Source organism: Pipra filicauda, unplaced genomic scaffold, assembly GCF_003945595.2.
Source record: "Pipra filicauda isolate LSUMZ 115617 unplaced genomic scaffold, ASM394559v2 scaffold117_size3949168_pilon, whole genome shotgun sequence".
Lineage (NCBI taxonomy): Eukaryota > Metazoa > Chordata > Aves > Passeriformes > Pipridae > Pipra > Pipra filicauda.
This window is the reverse complement of record NW_024103629.1, coordinates 3,464,344-3,485,682: the sequence shown is the minus strand read 5'-3', so window position 1 is coordinate 3,485,682 and position 21,339 is coordinate 3,464,344. Positions and strand designations below refer to the sequence as shown.

General features: G+C 37.0%; 1 protein-coding gene across 1 annotated transcript in view; it reads left to right on the top strand.

Moving 5' to 3' along the window:
* Positions 1 to 13,929: 13,929 nt before the first annotated feature.
* Positions 13,930 to 21,339, top strand: part of BANK1 (B cell scaffold protein with ankyrin repeats 1) — a gene marked incomplete at its 3' end in the record, with an annotated part of 115,155 nt that continues 107,745 nt past the window's right edge. Inside the window, 2 exon segments of the mRNA XM_039385578.1 lie at positions 13,930 to 13,951; positions 14,588 to 14,986. Of these exon segments, the coding sequence (XP_039241512.1) occupies positions 13,930 to 13,951; positions 14,588 to 14,986 (421 nt within the window).

Sequence of the window (21,339 nt, the reverse complement as noted above, 5' to 3'; positions counted from 1 at the left end):
GTATTAGTAATTTAAGTATCAAAGAAGTGAGAAGTACCTTATAATTAACACAAAGGTATCTATGTCTCTGGAAGTGTTGGGTTGCTCGTTCACATTCAGAAGTTGTTCCTAACAAGATGTTTGCCTTATGCAAATCCTCTCCTGTCTCCCTTCTGCTGCAAGCAGTAATTACTGAAGTTTGCATACAAGCAATTGACCACCCATATTTGAAAAATTGTATCAGTGAGGTCACGTTAATGGTGAAAGCAAGCAGTGCTTTCAGTTTCTGAAAAGAACGTTTGTGTCCAGGGAATCAGAAGCCACAGTGTGACTGTTTTCCTATCTGTGTATCTCCTGAAGCTTATTATTGAGCATTTGGTCAGCTCATATACTCTTTTATTTGCTTGGAGGTAATAAAGAATGTTTTAGCTCCTCTAATAAGCTTAAGTGCCCTAATGCAAACAGCAGCGATAGTTTGTGATATAATTGTATCCTCCTGGGAGATCCAGTCATTTCTGGCTATCATTAAAAAAATAAAGCTGCCCTGACCTTTTGTATAAATTAAAATCAGACTATTACTATGTGAACTGTGATAAACAACTAGGTTTTGCTAAATTTAAACAAAAGTAGTAAGTTCAGAATGGTATTTTAAATAGTTTCTGAAACTGCCATGAAGGTAAGAAGGGACTCATGAATACCAAGATCTACATTTTAAACGGGATCTATTTCATGTGATGATATTGATGATTATTTAGTGTTTATTGGCTCCCTGCATAGTAAGAAAGCAAGGCTTTGTATTAAGCCAGAATGTATAATTTATACTACTGCAGGACTGACAGTTAAAGCAAACTGGTCTTAGCAGTCCCTTTATTACTTTTTTCTTCAAAGTTTCCGTGAGTTTTTGTGTACAGTTAAATAAGAAAAGGCCTACATGTGTTTGACATTGAGATAGTTCAAGCAGAGGTATCACTGAGTTTGGAAAGCACCCTTTTGCATTCAGATCACATGCTTAACAGCTGTAAATGACTTGAAACTGTATACAGGTGTTTATAAATAGCTGCAGTCTGTGGCTAGGGTTCATTTCTTCTTGTAAGCTTAGGGGTGATGAGCAGTCATTTTTATATGACCAATTGCCAACTAATGAGCCTTCATTATGGCCAAGTACTACATACTATTAAACCCAAATTTACAACAGTAAGCGTAATTCCTTCTAGTACTGTTTTGAAGTCACTTCTATGATAAATGAGAACTCTCAACATATCCATAGGAAATACAGTTACTGCCTGAGTATAGTGTATTTGGAATATCAGTATTCAATGATACTCAATTATTGCTTTTCATCAGAGAGCTAGCTTTACTAGTATACCACGTGAGCATTGATTCAGAGCATTCAAGTTCTGAAGCACACAGTAATGTTTATTGCTGTTAGAAAAGGAAAGCAAATTTCCACCTTCTTTGCTTTTAATTTCAAAGCCTATTCAACTTTCTTTTTTTTTTTTTTTTTTTTGCAATCTTTTTGATCATTTGTGCAGAATTTGAGCACGGTGGTGGTTTGCAATGTGCAACGCAGGGCTTAACTTTCCTCTCCAGAGAAGTTCTTAGAGGATGCTTAGATGAGAAATGAGATGTTTTTACAAGCATGCATATGTTCCACATTCCCAGTGGTCGATGCAGTAGCAGGTTCCTCAAAACAGATACTAAGAGTAGTGTTTTTTTCTTGGAAATGCTCTCTAACATATCCAGCTGTCTTGATGTACTACCACGTTTTTTTATTTCTACAGTTGAGATCTATGTATCAAGTAGCAATTCATCCTGCAGTATTTCATTGTTGTTATTGATAAATACAGTAGTAAAATAGGGAAATCAAAAAAGAAAAGCCAAAGAAAATGTTTGAAAAATTGTCAAAATTTTATTGGTGATCTCTTGGCATTTTAAATATTTCCCTCGCATGTGGTGTGATGTGCTTGTGTTTGTGAAAGTGTGTATGTATACACGTAAAGATGTTCTTCAGAAAAGGGAACCGGAATTTTCATAACTTCTGTTGCTTCTGTTTAAGAAATAGAGAATTCATGTAAGAATGTGAAGCTGAAATGCAATACCTTTGTCAAGTTTCAGTTTTCTCTCTGTACATACTGGTAAACTTACTTCCAGTGAGTTGCTGAATCTTGCAGGTTTTCATAGCAGAAAAAAAGAATTGCAAATCTCTTTCACCTTTTTCACTATAAAGTTTTAGTAGATGTCTTTATTTCTTAATTCCTTTGTCTGTAAGAAAACTGTAACACTGAAGTCCATAGAGTCTTAGGGTCATAGATTAGTTTGCATTGGAAGGGACATTTAAAGGCCATCTTGTCCAACCCCCCTGCAATGAGCAGGGACATCCTCTGCTAGTTCAGGTTGCTCAGAGCCCCATCCAAGCTAACCTTGAATGTTTCCAGGGATGTGGCATCCACCACTTCTCTGGACAATCTGCTCCAGTGTTTTACCATCCTCACTGTAAAGACTTCTTCCTTATATCTAACGTAAATCAACCTCTTTTAGTTTAGAACCATTACCCTTTGTCCTATTGCAACAGGCCCTGCTAAAAAGTTTTTCCCCATCTGTCTTAGAGGTCGCCTTCAAATACTGAAAGGCCTGCACAAATTTCTTTCTCTTCTCTTTGCCCTGCTGATACGTGCTTTAGCATTTTCCTTATTTTGCACGTGAGTTTGGGGTGAGGAATTTAGAAGCAATGACGAGACTGCATTCTTACAAGGTTCTTCATCTTGCTCTCTCTATTTAGCAAAACCTCTTAAAACCACAAGGAAAACATTCATTTCATCAGCCAAGTGACTTTTATGGCTGCGTCTGGTGTTTCTGCTGGAGTGTCCCACAGCTTCTGTCCAACCTACATCCTTGGGTTTCCTTTCTATGGAAACCAGCATCAGAAGAGAGGTTTTCCTGGATGTCTGAGTTTTGCCCTCTCACCAAGCTAAGGTGTAACCGAATAGTGCAGCTGGATCTGGGAGCTAACACCTAATCCTAGGTCACCTGCTCTAGACATGCATAAAAGACTTTTCTTACAAGAAATAAAGAGAATGTCAAAATTAAACATAAACAACCCCACCCCTCCACCCCCAAACCTGAATGAAGTCCTGTCCCATATGGTTCAATTCGTGCCTAAACATACTTTACTCCCCATGTTTCTCAGTGTTGGGGACATGCCAGTTTCTGTCTGTGCTAGCTCCAGCAAGCTATTTTCCTGTCAAAATGTAACAACGTAATCATATTTTTACTCATTGTTTATTGTTATCTGTGCTTCCAAATAAAAAAACAAACCAAAACAAAAAACAACCCAAAACTAAATAATGAATTTTTTTTTAGTTATTCTCTGCGTGCAGTGAATGTTAACTCATGAAGAATAAATAATTCAAGTTTGTTGACTGTAGTCAACAAAAAGTGGTGGGAGATGTGCTTTTCTTTTTTTAAAAATCAGATTAGAGGTACAATTGAAAGAGTAAGCATTATTTATTTTCTAATGGAAAATATTAAAAATTCTATAAGCTTTGGGAAAAACAGAACAGTGTATGAAACAGCATTTAAAAATTAAACTTTTGTGAAATTTAATAATATATGTTAAACATATCTTCACATAGTGAACTCTTTTGTTATTCATAATTTTCATTAATTTGTGAAACATTTACTGTTTAGATAGCTGAAAGGAAAAAGATACAGGATGACTGGAATGAATTGAACACAGACAATTTAGAGCCATTTAAGAACTGAAAATAAAAGACTCCATGTTAAGTAATGATAGTGTCCTTTGTAAAAATGAAAGGCTAAATACAGTACAGGCTTCAAAGCAGTTTAATGCTGATGTGATAGTGGGCCCTAAATTAAAACAAGCAGTACTTTTATCAGAACACCACAAAGGTGGTGTTCCTCTGATTTATTAAAAATTACTTAACTGAAAAGACTTAGGCACTTACTTTTTGTGAAATTATAATATCCATGAGTGACATAAATCAATTTTTTAAATTACCAAAACCATATGAACAACAAAACACAGGTATCTGCTCAATTTGATTCTCTTTCCTTTAAAAAATGTGAAATACAGTGGGAAAGTGGTAGATATGCAGTATTCAGTATAAACTTCTTCATCAAGTAGTGATTTCCCTAAGGTTTTGTTACTAAGATTTTTTTCAAAGTGTTTGCAATAGCATTCACATAATTCAGTTGTGACTGAAGCATGTGGTGCTGGCCAGGAGTGTGTGCTTGAGCAGATGGATAAAAAGTCCCAAGAAGGTGGCCAATATATCTAATGGTGTAGAAGCACACTACTGGGTCTCCCCAGAAAAACTTCTTCCCTCTGAAAAATGACCATTTGATCGTTATTTTTCAAATGCCTTTTGTCTGATTGAGGGAACTGAAATAAACAATTCATGTGATTTATGCCTCAATTCACATTTACTTCAAAGCAAGGCCTTTCAGTAAACCAGATAGATGGCATCTTTACCAGTGTCTAAGTAATTTTAACTATGTCCAGAAAGTAAACTCTAGCAGCTTAATCTTATTTTTAATATCTAAAGGTAATTTGCATTTCAAATTCTTCTGACTTTTATTTTTTTAAAGCTAGGCTGATATTATGAGAAAATTTAATAAAGATTGAATCGAATAATAGAAGTAGTCTTGCTTGGAAAGAATATTCCGTAGTATCTAGAAAATCTAATAAAAATGCACAAAACTCAATATACCTTTTTTCACACCCTGCCCCCCAAGATGTCTAGTACTATATATTTTACAGAGTCTCCAGTAGCTGTAGTCTTCCTAGCTGTAAACTTGGAAAGCTAATTCCCCAGCTAGTGCATCTCAGAATAGCTGTAGGTAATCAACAAAGCCTTGTTGCTGTGCATTATCAAAGGAAATTTTGCCAGTGTTTTTAATCAAAACTTTAAGGTTCTCATACTTGCATTCTGGTTTTGTAACTGGTTTGTAACACAGTAATCTTATCATTAAGACTTCCAAATGTGTTTCTCTCCCTTATCAATTCTGTTCCCTGTTCAAGACTAACTGTTTTAGAGGAGGACAAATCTAAGTTGCCCTTGAATGAAAGTCTGTAATGATTGAATTGGAGAAGAAATATTTTCAGTGAAAGTTTAAGCCAGATCCTACATTTAGCAGTTTGGAAACAGAAGAATTTTCTGCTTACAGAATACATTCAGGACTGTTTCATTTTAATTTTCTCGTAGTGCTCTTGCCAAGCTATTGTCAGTTGGTTTTCTAAAAGAGTTTAAAAACAGCTGTGTTTCACTGGCAAACTAGCAGCCTGTATTTCAACACTGATGCTTATAGAATTCATTAAAACAGCAATCCATGTTTTTGTATTTTAGCTTGCAAATACATAGTGTATACCATAACTTTTGTACTCCCACACGCTGTTAAGTCTATACTATTCGTTTTGGGTGACATGTATAATAATGAATAATATTCATTTTGTACGCAACCTGTTCTTTAAAATATGCCTTAAATAACATCATAAAAATGCGGAACTATCCTTTCAAACTGTGACAACTCATTCATTGGATGTAACATTTCAGAGACTTCTGTAAAAAACTAGTCCATTTTATCAGAAATCAAGGGTTGAACATTAACCATCCTTAAAATATTGTAAAAGTAAAATATACTATTTTATTTCTCTCACCACAATTATTTCACAGATGAGCACTGTAAAATTTAAATTACCAAAATGTACATGCTCTCCCATAAACAATCTGTTTTGCTAGTAGACTGAAAAAGTTTTCACACTCGTAGCAAAAAACCAGTACTGGATAAATGATAGTAAAAATCTAAGTCTTTATTGAAGTACTAGGAGTCTTAAGAGGAATATTTCCAAATTGAAGTTCCTCTCCTTTCATAGGTTTTTGTTTCTTACTGAAAGATCATATTGATGAAAAGTCTTATAAGAGGTTTAAGCAACTGTTGTTTTTTTTGAAAGTTACTCTTGAACATGCTGTTTTCTTTGTGGATATTTCTGTTCTTGGTATATCGTTGAAGTCTTGTTCACTGAATTTTAATTTCATGATAATCATTTAATTTAAGAAGTGTTTAGTTTTGTTGTTGTCCTGATTAGCCAATCTAGGTACCTGTAAGTGCCTTAGATACTGCAGGGGCACATGGCATTGCAGACTGTACCAACTATGGATTCAGTGAAAGTGGCTACATTCAGAAGTCTCTCGAGGAACTGGTTTGGCACAAGTGTGCAAGAGTGAGTAGGAGCTCAGCTGCACATTCACAGTACTATAGTGTAGCACTGACCTGACATGGTCAGTGAGCACTCTCAGGACTTGGTTTCCTAATGCTATAAGGCTACTTCAACACTGGTAAATAGTGCTGCCTACAAGAGGGGGTTTGTAGAGGCCAGCAGTGGGTGCTAAGGTCCTGAGAGCCATGCAGGGTATGTTGAAGGGAGTGTATTTTGAATTTGCCCTAATCTGGTCCTATGGCTTTTGCATATGGTGCATGTTAGGTGTGATTTCGAAGCACATGTTCTGCTTTACTTTCATCTGAAAAGTATGTAGCTTATGTGCTCCAGGACAAAATGAAGCAAAGCCTGGTAAGTGAGGACAATCAGATGATTTGTTTCAAAAGTATACTCATGATCTTAACTAAGTATTAATGTTGACCTTGAAGTTATAGGTGTTGCTGCAAGTGGCAGTCTTTATTAACTTTATTAACCCTCCTGTTAACTTCAGAGGCTTGATTTGTCCCATATCTCATTTTCCCTTTTGTCAACAGAAGTGTTCAGGCAACTGCAAGAAAAAAACGTGCTGGGGAGTTGGTTGAAGTGACGAATAAAATATAGGTTGCCAGGATGGGTATAAGCAACTGTATAGTAGAGATGTATAGGACTACCCCATCTGGTAGCAGTGAGATTTTTTTGTGGGGCTTTTTAAGATGCTTGTGCGTTATAACAGTAATTTGCAGTAAATGGAAAATGGAACATGGGCAGAATAAACTTCAGAGGAGGAAACTTCAAACTGCACATTGTATTTCGTACCTGTACCAAATGTGCAATCAGTTATTGCTGAGCAGCTGGCATTGGTAGCATGTTAAATTGTGGTATCTTGAGGAGTCTTACGTTAGACAACAATAAAATATATGCGCAATGGTGATAGACCTATGACAGCATCAGCCTGTTTTCTTTAAAGATTTTTCATTTTCTGGATATTCACGAGGAAAGTAAAAATTTGGTTAGATAGATGTGGTCAAACAATGAGGGGCTTGACCACGGAAAAAGCAGAATGCTTCATAATTCCTTGATCCTGTCCTGTCCGCGTCAAGCTTCTGAGTTTTACTGTATTTGAACTACACAGGTGCTCTGACTGTATGAGATAAGGTTTAATTTGGTCTCAGACATGGTTCGGGAAAGATTTGTTTTCACTTTGTGTTCTGTACGTTTCTAGCTAGAAATGGAGAATAGTGTGCTTGAAAAGGTAGAAGTACTGGTGAGATACTTTTTTTCCAGTATGTAAACATAGTTTTCCTGTTTCTATGCAACAGTGGGACTGTACAATGACAGTAAAGTATGGTAGATATGTATGTATTATATGGCAAATCTGTTTGGAAGAACATGAACATACAGAACTTCCAATTGGTTTGTTTCCCAGAAGCATGCAGTGTGATCAAAGGCAGTACTAGTTACACAAAATCTTTCTGCAAGGGCTCTCTGCTAGAGAGGGACTCAGAATTGATACCCAAGTAACTCTCCGATTTATTCTTATTTTAGGGCTGGTACTAATTTGAGAATTTATTTTGCACAGGGGAAAGATGATTCCATGTGTTAAAGATCTACTGAGGAGATATGCTTACTGGAAAAATGTCTTTTGAATCTCAGTCAAGCTGTAGCAGTATTTGGGCATTGCGGTCGATTTTGCAGCCCGGTGGGTGAATTGTGTGAAGACAGATTGGCATTCCTTTAACTAACTTTTCTTTATCTGATGGACAGAAATAAATGTATTTTGTTATATGGCTAATCTCTAGAATCTTTGTCTTAAGGCAGTAGAGAGAAAACAGAGGTGGGTTTAATATAGAGAAGTCAACCTTCCATTGAGATTGTTCCTGAATGTTTTATTTAACTTTGTTTTCTAACTCACTGTTACCTTTGTCATTGCTCATTTTATGAAGCTACACATTTATGTAATGATTTTCTACTTCATTTACTTCCTTCTGTATGCATCATTAGGATGAATGCTGCTGAAAAGATCAAAACAAAAATATAGAGTGGTTGTCCAACACTGATAGGAGATTTGTCTTGAGTTTTTTGTTGCTATTGTTGGGAGTCTTTTGACTGTCATGTATTTGTCAGAAAGGGACAAAAGAAATGAACTGAAACTGGAGGACACTTTCTTCTACAGCTTCATAGCTTCAGCATGTTATACATCAAATAAAAACTGCTGCTCGCATTTCCTTAAATTTCTGCATGAATGCTCAAGTAAATGAAATGCATTAAAAATGGATTTTAAATTAGTCTGCAAAAGCAGGAGAAGATCAAGCCATTTAAATTATGGGACCTCTGAAGTCCTCCCTCAGTACTGTGCTGACTTGTGGCAAAGGAAATAGTGGATTTAGAAACCTAAAGAAATGTGGGTGAGACACTGGAACAGGTTGCCCGGAGAAGTTGTTGATGTCCCATTACTGGAAGTGTTCAAGGCCAGGTTGGATGGGGCTTTGAGCAACCTGGTCTAGTGGAAGGTGTCCTTGCCATATCAGAGTATTGGGATTAGATGGTCTTTAAGGGTCCCTTCCAACCCAAACCATTCTATGACTGCTCTAAGAGAGTTCTACCAGACAAATTTCATGTGTCAGTGATAATCTGTAACTTAGGAATTGCTGGGATGTGGTTAGCTTAGTCTATTTGATCACATTACAAATGGAGGGAACAGAGAAATCTCAGAGCAGAAATTGCAATAAATGGTGATATTTATTGATAAACATTGTTTGATGATCAGTCTCTGCCAAGTCCCTGGTGTACAAATTACACTTCTTAATGTGTAAGACACTTTTCTTGTTTTTATACATCAGTGCTACAGCATGACCTTCCCAGATCACAGCAGTTGGAATCACAGCAACTTACCCAAAATGTTATTGCTTGCAAAATAAGTGCTTTTTGTTTTGTTGTGTATGCACTATTTTCTGAGATATGTTCTCTTGTGATAGAGGTACATGTAATGAATTTCAGAAGACTGTTTCCCCTAGCACTAATTAATGCCTGCAGAACATGTTTTCTATTCTCTGTTTCTTATGTCAAAGGAATTAGAGATAAGAATTTGTGAGAAACTGAACTAACAATGGAATCAAAGGTGACAGAGAAAAAAAGGCAACAGAAGGCAAAAGAAAAAGCAAAGACATTGAATTTAAATGAGTGGAGTTGTGATCATAAATCCAGAACTGCCTGGGCTAAGTCAGGATGGGGACATCTAGAGAGATCCTGATAAGAGAAACACTGGCAATTAATAAAAAATAAAATAAACAAGAGGGCACTTTGGTTTACCCTAACACTGACATTTTGAAATTAATTTTTTCTTTAACTGTTCCCTGTTTACGAAACTATAGTTGTAGTGATAGTTTAAGGGAAAGCTTCGGGGGATGGTTGTTTCTAGTCGCAATAGCATCTGTTAATACAAACTTCATACAGCTTGCTCAGGTTTCTGTGTGACCTTAAAGACTTATTCCACAGCAATCGTAAAAAAATAGTATATTACTCAGCTCTTTATATTGTCATTATGATGTATTTTTCACTTCGTAATTCGTTCATGTCTAAACCTTTTCTGAATTACTCGGTTGTTTTCTGCTAAAATCTACCAAAGGTATAAGGAAGTGACTGCAATGACGTGAAATTTTGCGTCATGGTAATTGTGATAAAGGAGGAGATATACCTTGAAATAGAGAACTGAGTTCTGACTTCTATATCCCATGTTTGTGTTTAGTCATGTTCAGTAGAAATGAACCTGCCCATCTTTAGATATTCAGCTGTGTGTATTCATAGGACAGGTCAGAGAGAGAAGCCTAAACAAGGGAATAAGGCCATATCACTTAAAGAGGAACAGCTTTTTGGGCATAATGTTAGCTTTGTAAGGTTTGATAGTCAGGTATCTTTCTAGTCTACCTGTGCCAGGTCCGTGCAGTCAAAGATACCCCAGGAACTTATTTTGCTCTGTTCCCATTTGTAGAAAAGTTGTTCCTCTCTGTAGAACCTCATTTTACCCAGCCCAGACCTTACTGAGCTTAGTTAGAAGGATGAAGATGTCAGGGTTGATTTTATACAGATAGAGCAAGTGTTTGTTTTCACATACAACCTAGCAATTAGCAACAGAAAGTACATAAACAGTGAAAATGTTCTTATTTCATGCTAGTTAGATAGGCCTCTGAAAATAGAAGTGCAGCCACTCTACTGGCTGATACAGTGGTGGCAGGAATGTCCTGTGTTTTAGGGTAATTGCTTTAATTGAAACAGGTGTGCCACAGCGCTGCATCAATTTTGCTACTTTCTGATCTCACTGTAAAGTTTACCGGTGGCTTTTATAATTTTCATTTCCATTACTGAAATATCTCAGAAGCAACGTGACTGCCTTGAAAACATTTTCCATTATCTGCAACTGGTTCTGAAGTGCTTTCTGCTGTCCTTCCTGCGATGAATGCATTTTGGCTTGCTTCAGGGGATTTGCCTTTCAGAATTCCAGCAACCAAGAGCTAGAGTTGCATTTTGAGACACATTTACTGGATGTGTGTGAGGTGTGCTGACTGGGAAAATCGACACCTCCTGGATGGGTGAGGGGCAATTCATTGTGCTAAGGCCATTGATTAGTGCTGAATTAAACGTTCTCACTTCGTTTCCAAATGTTATATTGCAGGGGTTGTTTGAAGTGCTAGTGAAACTTTTTCCACAGTTCCTAATTATATCACTGTAAGTGATCAGGGCAAGCAATGTGAAGAGATGAATGGCTGAGTCTCTATGAAAAGATTGCAAAGGGGCCAAGAGAGTAAAGGTCTTTAGTTTCTGAAGTCTCATTTGAACTAGTATGTGTGCTTGCCATTCTCATCCTATATACAGCTCACATAGAAATGAATCTTCTTGAGAATAGAAGAAAATCTCTGAGCAAAGATGGGAGTCTGGGTTATTTTATGCCTCTGTATGTTTCTCATGATTATACCCATAGTTTTATCCTACAGGGTGAAAGAAATGTGGAGGAAAGGGAGGAGGAGATGCCTCAGAGGAAAAACAGACATTTTCCAAACCCTAGTAGTTTTAAAAACCATGGACTTAAGACTCTCTAGGTGAAGATGGCATGTTTCTGTGGAAGGGGAACTCATGGGAGAACGTCATGCATTCCCTTTGGGTGATATTTGTGGAAGGGGAACTCATGGGAGAACGTCATGCATTCCCTTTGGGTGATATTTGATTTGGACAATGAAACTAGAATCTGGAGATGCAGAAAAGTCTAATCAGATAAGTGCAGTCAACTTGTAAATTCTTAAGTAGCTCTAATCTGGCACTTCTTGTCTGGAAAAAAAATACTGCTTCTTTTTGTGTTAAGTTTTTAGCATGAGAGGATACTCATGGTAATCCTGGACAGTGTAGTCTACTATCACAAAATTAAAAATGCAATGGATGTCATTCCATGTCACTTATGTTGCCCCAATTTTTCATCAGTATATTTTGAGAAAGTGAGCAAGAACTTCTATTCTGTGTATTTCTACTTCTCCTTTGTACTTATTTTAACAAGTTTTTGCTGATGGACGGTAACTCATTATATACCGACGGAGTTCATACACTTCTTTCTCAGATGTCTTTCCTTTTAAGACTGCTAATTAAAAAAAAAAAAAAAAAAGAGAAGCAACCTTCCCTTCCCCAAGTGAGGACATCTGTGATAGGAAGAAATAGAAGGGACACATTTTATGCTTTCTCTAGCAGTTGACCCTCTCCTTTCTCAGCATAGTGGTGGAGAACAATATGAAAGAGAATTCTTCACACAGGTATCAAAGGCTAGTGTGATTCAAGTGAGGATCATAAACAGACTTGAATTACTTTTTTTTGTTATGGTTGACTGTGGCAAGCTTGGTATGTGGTCACAGGAATTCCTGGGCAGCTGAGTGAACAACAGGGAAGGATATTGTTACGCTCCAGTACCCTAACTGGAAAATATTCTGGATGATCCTGAGAAAGATGGTGATCCATCTTTCAGTTAAAACTTGGGTAAACACTGGTTTTCAAATGTCACTTTTTTTTTTTTTTCACCAAAGCATCCTAAGGCAGTGGGGCTGCAGAGCCAGTTTTTAAACCCTAATTGAAATCAACCTTATTTATGTCAAACAAAGTACGTTAATACCGAGTTTCTAGAAAAAACTGTAGTAAAATGCAGATATCTAGAAGTAAAGCATATCATCTACAAACCTTTACAAACCTACAAGGCCTTTAAAAGGCAGCGAATAAGCCGACAACTGTGCAGTGTTATTCTCAAAGATGAGTGTTAACAAGTACTTCTTGCTTACTTCTAAGCACACAGAAACTATCTTTTAAAAGATTGCAAGATTCATAAACTGAGGTACCTGTTTAAGAGTAGGTACTGACCCCCAATATTTGATTTGTTTCTTTTGCCTTCTGGATGTGTTTGGTGCATTGCAGAGTTCTCGAGATTTCCTTTGATTCTCTAATGTACTTGCCTTTTTTTTAAATGCCTCTACTACATACTGTATCTTATAATTGCTGCCACAAAAGACATGGGTTTTTGTTTTATATATGCAATTTCTTGATTCCTTCTAGGCCACTGTAGTCTGAAAAGATGTTCCCGTCTCACTTGGTTCTCATAAGATTCAGCAGGTTTTTTCAAAGAGGCTTTCAGATGACATGTTTCAAGAGTTGTGCTTTCATGGGCAACCACACACCAATAACTACAGAATAGTTTTGCTTGTCAGAAGAACCCTTTCAGGTTATGGATGACTGCAGAAATTCTCTTGCTGTTTCTCATTGCTCGAGTAATAATACCTTTTATTTCTACCTTTGAGACAGGTTCCAAGTAGGAGCAGTTGAAGCACAGCTTAATTTTGTCAGGATATGATAGTTTCTATTACATTAACTTTCAAGGGAACAAAATTAATCTCAACTTACATTATATTCCAAGTGCAGTAACTTCAAAGAATTATTCAGTAAGAGATGGAAATAATGAAGGGGAAAAAATCCAGTTGAAAGTTATGCATTGTTACTGTGTATTCAGTATTGGTTAGTGTTGCATTAAAGCTAGACTGTTTTTGTTTCAGACTAAAATAATACTGTTCTGAAAGCAGAGTTTTGGTGGGCTTTAATTTTCAAGTAAACTGCCTTCAAGCATATATATTACTAAAATTTGTGAAGGCAAAACCAATATGCAATAGGGAAAAGCTACAGGTACATGGAGTAGATTTTTGATAGAGGACATCATAGCTATTCACAGGGTAAACTTTGACTCCACACTTCCAGTTAGGCAAGCATTTCAAAATAGTGATATTTCACCTTTTAATACAATTTAGGGGAAGTTGCAGGCCTTACATTCCTGCTTAATATTGAAGTCAACTCTTAATATAGAAGGCAGATCAATGGCAGGGGGAAAAAAAAAAGCATGCTTGTAGTTCAAGAGAAACCCACATTTGATTTCCCACAGGCAACTTGATAGCATTAGCTGCTTGCTTCAATAAACATTGCACCAAACTGCAGTATGGAAAACCTTGCTCGTATGAGTCTCTCCTCAGCAGTAAGACTCTTCCCTCTGTATATAGATAGAAAAGACAAACTAAATATGGAAACCCTGTTAAATTAAGGCTTTATGAGATGTGTATTGCAGAGCCTTTCTTCCATCAAGTGTGGTGTTAGATATAGAATCATGGAATCCACTGGGTTGGAAAAGACCTCCAAGATCATCAAGTCCAACCCTTTATCCAACAATGCTGTGGTTACTAGACAATGGTACTAAGTGCCACATCCAGTCTCATCTTAAAAACCTCCAGGGATGATGAGTCCACCGCCTCTCTGGGCAGCCCATTCCAATGCCTGATTACTCTCTCTGTAAAAAATTTCTTCCTAATATCCAACCTAAACCTCCCCTGGCAGAGCTTAAGACTGTATTTCACTCACTTTTCTTACATAAATAAAGCTTTCTTTCTCATATATAAAAATCAATATAGTTGAAAAGAAATGCAGTCGAGCCTTTAAAAAACTTTTCTTTACTTCTGCCATTAAAAGCTAAGTGTTTAATTTTTAATAGTATCGCCTGTTGTCAAGACTCTAGGAGTGTGCAGAATGTGTGAATGTGCTCTGCTTCCTGCATTGCAATTTCAGTATGTATTCTGAAATACTAGTTGAAGCTATTCTAAACATGTAATATTCTGAGCTATTTTTTCCAGTATTTCTGTGGACAATCTTTCTGCCTCGGTTTTAAAAATAAGGAGATGATTGTCATTTTAAGGTGATTTCTGCTGAAGGTGATTTCTTCAGTACCTCAAGTTTTTAATAGGGGGGAAACTAGCAGTATGTCTTCTGATATTTATAGTGAATTCAAAACGCATTTGAATTTATTTTCTAAAAATGTTTTCTTCTTTCTAGAAGATACGAAGGATGTCCTTGTGATATATGGACAAGAAGCAGAAGAGTGGGCACTGTATTTAAAATTTCTTTTTGGACACATAGTGAGTGAAGGAGGAATCTTACTCTACAATCTAGAGACTTCAACTTTCAAGCACCAGGAGCTATTCTGTTTACCCTCTTATAAATGTAAACTCCTGATACTCTCGTGTGGACTTCTTAACTGCCTGAATCAAGAGAGATGTTATTTTCTGGAACAAGTTCTAAAACCTCTAGAAAATGTGGTAATTCTGCTTTGTGGGGTGGAGAATTCAAGGATTCTTTATGAGACACTGACCTTAGATGGAGGCAGCAGAGAGATTTCCACTGATCAGAAACCTGAGGAATATATCGCTGTTGTTACTGGAATTATTCAACCAGGTAATACAAAAATGAAAACTTTGTATGATTATTAAAAGAGTTTGCTTAATCATTTGAAGGAGAAAAATGTGATAATTCAGATTTTCTGGAGAAATTATCTCTCTTCAGCTTAGTTCAACAGTTTTGGTTTGATGATGCGTTTGTCACTGAAGTGTGATGAAACTGTTGTACTCTTAGTCCTGGTTCAGGGAAGCAGCTTGGAAAGTCTAAAAGCTGCCACTGGCAACTGTGAACCTTCCATCACTACTTCATAGTCAGACTGAAGAGCTGACAAACACTTATTTCTCTATTTCCTGAGTCTACAAATCTCAGAGTCTGTCCAAAACCATGGGTTTATGTTTCATCTCTTTCAAAATGCCTTAATTGTGACAGTGTGTGTATCTCCTTAGACAAATCTGACAAAACAAAAAATAATTACTAAGACCCAGTTTCATGGATGACAAGTTTTCTTGTGTTACATGTAAGAGCAGAAGTTCCCTTCTACTTTTTCCAACCCAGATAAAAAAAACTGTAATGGAAGGACTAAAACTATCTGGTTTTATGTGTTTGCACATCCATAGAAACTAGAAGCATTAATGTAAAATTAGCACTTCTGGAATGTAAAAAGACTCCTTCTCTGAGGGTGAGAGGCACTGAAATGGCAAAGTCTGTGTACATGGTTTAATTTAACCCGAAATTTAACTTTGCCAGGCTGCACAATGAAAACAGGAAATAGCTTTAGAAAGATGCATGAGCCACTTTGGAAAGGCATAGTAAGTTGGGCACTGGTTTCAGGTAGACAGCTGTGTGTTTTCCTTTGAGAGCATATTTACTACTGCTTCTTTGTAGTCTTTAGGTCTCTTACCTTCTCTCAGCTCTCTCTATTTAGTCAAGATTTTGTCTAGTAAGCAGAACACTGTGCTTCTGTCTTTGTTACCTGCAAGGTGCCATTTTATTGGCATGGGAGCTTGTGCTCGAGAAAAAAATCCTGAACTTCAGGATGGGTACTCAGACCTTAACCTAATTTTGGATGCACATGAACATCAAGGATATTCTTTTGAAAACTGGGGTAGAGAGACCCCAACTGAGATGGAGTGACCTAGCTGGATGTCCCTGCTGCCTTGTACTTGAGCAGGTAAGCTTAGGTATACTATAAGGCTTTCAAACCTGCCCAGACTGTGTCTACACACAGTCTGGCTATATCAGATCAGTGTTTTCAAAATAGCATTTCAGATCTCCTCTTCAGTATTTAATAACCTTTTCCTCAGTATATCTTTCAGACTTTAAGTTGTGGGCTCATTAGAGTTGTCCATTTTGGTTTCAGAAGGTACTGTTTGCGATTTCTGACTGTGCCTGATATGTAGCTTCAGATTGAAGCTTCTTGGCAGTTTTTTAGTGGAATGAAAGCAGTGGGTCTATACTCTGTGTGTATGTATGGGAAGGAACTGGGCTCAGAGACCATCAGTTGACTCATGCACAGGAAATTGCAAACTTTTCTGCAAAGATAAACAGTTTCCTAGAAGACACAGGATGGTTCTTTGCTTAGGTCTATGCACTCACGAAAGTATTTATTACATGTGCCCTTGGAAATTGCTTACAGTGTAATGCCAAGCAACTAGTAGGTGTTCAAATGATCTTTGCTTTGGCAGTGGTCAATATCAGCAACTTCAGAGATTAGTACAAAGCTGAATTAATGAATAGTGTGTGCATCTTTACCAGGGATGCATAGACTGTGGCTAAGATCAGACAAGTTCAATTGACTGAACTAGATCCAGGACTGGGAGTAGTGTTGATGCCTGGTGCTTCAGGGTATAAGCACTTCCTTCACAATTATAGCTGAGAACTGCTCTGGCCCTGTTTTTTTTTGTGCTGGTGTGCCCTGGCCATCAGCAAGGCCAGCTTGGATCAGTGCTTGATAGGAGACCTCTTCACTGCTCTCTGTTGCACAGTGAAAGTACTGTGAGATTTGCTTTCATTTGACCGTTGATTTAAGTTCTGAGAAATGAAGATGAGCATGGGTTATCATTATTTACCTTTGCTTAAAGATAATAGTGTCTGTATTTATGATACTCTTCTGTAGAATCCTATTAAGCTCTTAGCCTTTGTGATAGTTGTGACAGGGATTTTGACAGATTACGCATCTGGGAAAGAGATTTTTCCCTTATAATAAAAATTATTTGCCAAGGGGTTATTGACTATATGAGGATTATTTTTTCCTTTGGAGTGATTTTTTTTTTTGGCCTTTCTTCAGGACCATGCACTCACAAGATTTCCCATCTCTCTTAATATGAATCATCATCTTCAATCACTTTTCATTACAGTGTTTGTCCCTAGTTCCTTATATTTCTGCCTTTGGAGATAGTGATCAAAACACTTTTGTGTATGTTCTTCATGGTTTTCAGTTCCCTTTTTTTCCCCCTGAACTGTTCATTGCTCTTAACTTGTTCTTCTAAGCATTTGTACCTTCTTGTCTCCTCAGTACTGGCAAGAGCTGTCACTCTACCAGCTAAAAATTTAGTAATGTGCTTTAATTATAATGTCCCCACCACATGTCTTCCACTGTAACTAAATTCTGTTAATCCCTTAGGAAAGCGTGCTGTTGAGGTCCTAGGTCTAAGGGATGCCAGGGCTCAGGAGTTGCTTGCAGGTAGTTAGAACAACTACTGGAAAATGGATGCTAAATTAGGTTGTTACCTCATGGTTCTGGAGAGTGTTAATAATGGCATAGCTTAGGTGCCAGTAATCACCACCCTTCCACTACAGATTTCTCCATACTCAGGAAAGTTCATAGGCAAGGTAATTTTTCAGTTGTCTCTTCTTTCCTGGGTACTATTCCCTTTGCACTTTCCCTACAGTCTGAGATAGAAAGAGCACAAAATAAGTCTCATGCCCCCCCAATTATTTCACCTACCAGATGGTTTCAGTTTCATCTTCTTGGAGCAGGTAGGGCTTTACCTCTTAAAATTTTATTCTAGCTCTAAAGTAGTTTATATGCCAAAAATTCGAGGTAAAAGACAATGCTAATTAAAATGCTAAGTAGCACTAAATAAAATGCAAGGGGTTTTGTACTCAGCAGAGAGCTTGTTTGCCCTGTAATGTGATTCAAACACAAAATCTGAACGGTTTGTCATTCTTGTTTGAACATGTTCTTGGAGGAATAAAGGGAGAACTGAGACATGGAAACTGGCCTTTCTGACATATATTTCCTAAATGGTGACAGACTTTATTGTATTCATCTTGTGCATGAAGAAGATATTTTTATTGTTGTCAAAAGATTCCTTTAGCAGCACTTGTTCATAAAATATTTCACTGTTTGAAAATGCTACCTTGAGATTCAGAGTTGGTTTTGAATTTTGTGTAAGGGCCTATTGTCCTAAAAGAAGGTAATCCTCAGGGAAAGAGGAGAACAATCAGAAATTTTATTTTTCTGTGTTAACATCTAAGGTGGTCCAATGAGACTCTAAAATTCTGACTTTTCTTTATCCGCATTCCCTAATGTTGCTGAAAGTAGAATCAAGAGACATATTTTGTTTGCATCTGTCTTTTCCTGTTCCTTTCCACAGCTTCTCCTTGGTCTGCTGAACTGTGTACCAACTTTTATATTAATTGACATACTTTTAATGTATTCATTCAGTACTCTGGGGTATTAGACAAAACTGGTGGGTTTTGTTTGGTCCTGAAACACTTCCGCTTCAAATTCAGGCAACCATGTGTTTAAGCAAGGGATTTGTAGATATAGAAAGGTAGTTGCATCTGGAGTAGTTAGCTTAGTTCTTTCAGTGTCCTGAATTTCTCCTGCAATTATCCTCGGTACTGATGATGCAGAAAGAGAATAGGACTTATTTAGTACAAATAATGTTCTGTGACTCTGTTTCTAAAGTGAACTGACACTTATTAAACTTTTTGGTGGAACTTCTTGGTACAGCACAAAAGAGTCGGAGGTATCTGAGGTGCTTGTTGATTCTTCCTGCTGCAGGTATCCCTTAGTCTTCTTGCTGTTTTATTAGGTGTCATTGTTTACCATTGTTTACAGCTCAACAAAACAACTCTTTTCACTTTCACTTCCAGGCTTTCCTCTAAGCAGTGGTATCCTTTTTTTTTTTTCCTTTTTTTTCCTTTTTTTTTCCAAAATATGAGGAGAATTTACTTCTACAAAATTTGATATTTGACAACTACTCATCAAACCTACATGTATCTGTTCATTATCTGATATTGTACTGAAAAATGAGAGGTATGTAAAGTAACATAACCCAGCTAGAAAATGCTGTCCACGGTCTTCAACAGCCCAGGAAAAATTCTCAGAACAAGTATGTAACTTTTACCTGAGACAGCAATATGCCATTATTTCTGATTGCTTACCTAAAAAATATTCAATGTACCTGCACACACTTTTAATGACCGAGAAGATTAATGTTAGGAGAACTGCTTTTGCAACTACTAGTAAGGTATAGATGTGGAGTAATGAGATACCAGCATTGGGTGTTTTTCTCTAATAAATAAATGTAGGACAAACAGGCTGGGAGTTTAAAATAGGGCTTAACACATGCAAATCTTCAGAACACTTCAAATATGGGGCCAGTTTCCATTGTTCTGGTCACAGGAAAAGAAAGAAATCATTCTAGTTTTACCATAGCTTTCATGGTATCTGTTTCCTGATTCATTTGTAGTACAGTGGCATCAATTTCATTTGAATTTGGGTATAACACTGAATACTGAAGTAATGCTTCACATTTTGAATCCACTGCTTTGCTTATTCTCCTGTAAAATTCGCTTCGTATTGGTACTCAAATACAAGTAACCGATGATGATGGATGTTCTTAGGCTGTCAGCAAGACTTGAGCTAAACCCCTTAATTTAAGTGGGAACTTTACCATTGGCTTCAATGGCCGTCTCACCTAGGTTTTGACACTGACTTGGAGTCTATGAGAAAATGAAGCTAAAGTGCTAATAAAAACCGAAGTTGAAGAAGAAACAAAATCACTAGAACTTTTGGTTTTGTTTGTTTGTGAATACTGAACGCTATGTGGTTTTGTGTGTGTGTATGTGTGAACTAAAGTTTTGGCTGTAAAGATTTCACCCATGAACATGCAAGATTGAGTAAATAGAGGAAAGCAGGTAGGTGATTCTGGCGTTGTTCACTGCCAGGGGAGGTTGCAGTAGATGAGCCCACAGGGTTGTGCGTCTGTTTAATCCTTCCCCAATGTATTTACGTTCAGACACTGTATACCACTGTTGGTGTTTTAAGGCAGTGAGGTCATTTGCTTATTACAGAGCACCTAAAATGACAACTGATTTTTTTAATTAAAATTAAAATAATATGTTTGACTATATCATAAGCAGAAGAGCAGAAGAGACATTTTGTTATGTGCTGTGGTATAACCCTCATTTCCATTTTGCCCTGCCAATGAGTCTTTGAATTGCTCTGTAGGGACTGCTAAAATTAAAAAAAATCTCTTCCAGAGATTATATGTTTCTCCATTCCACAAAGAATGATTGTTGGGATGCCAGTGCAGAGATGGGGGTTGGAAAAGGGAATGACTGTCAACAAAATCTGGTTAGTGTCACTAACTTGTTTCATCTGACACGAGATCCTGGCTATTTCAAACTGGAAGGGAAACTGGAGGTGGCAACCATAGATAGGATATTGAGGCTGTCATCCCTTGCTGTATAAACTGTTTGAGTTCTTTGTTATTCCTTCTCTTATTCCTGCAAAATCCAGAGAAGACTTTATTTGTTAGGAGGTTTCTTGGCAGCTCATGTTTCAATCTGTCTAGCTAGTCATGGTAACCTGTACCCTTAGATTCTGAAGTATGTGTCATGTATGTTATGTTTTTTCCTCTTATTTTTGACACTAATTGGATGAAAACTGCTTACACCTGGAAAAGCGAGTGCGCTGACATCTTGAAGTGAATGTTTTTTAGCAGCATTTAGGACAAACTCCTAAGAGGTTTGTTAATAATAAAAGTCAAATGACTAGAACATAAGCATTACTGCAATGACATGTACTAATTTAATATACTGTGACTTTACTGCTGCTTATTTAGTTTATAATTTTTTTATTTTTAAAATTAACGGATTTGTCATTTTCAGTCTACTCTTTCAAGGTTTGAAATGGACATCATCCAAATTTATGTCTTGCTTATGGCCCCGTCATCAGTCAGTATTTAGTTGAAGTTGTGAGGCTATTTCTAAAGCTGACAAATAATTTAAGATTTCCAGCAAGTGTTTTTGCAGGTAGAACTGTAAAATGGCTGTGTCAATCTGTAGTCTTACCACATCCTTCATCTAATGTATTATTGACTCTCACTGAGTTTTACGCTGTGGTTACTAATCACAATTACTGAAAAGGTATCATTGGAAGGCGTATAGAGAAG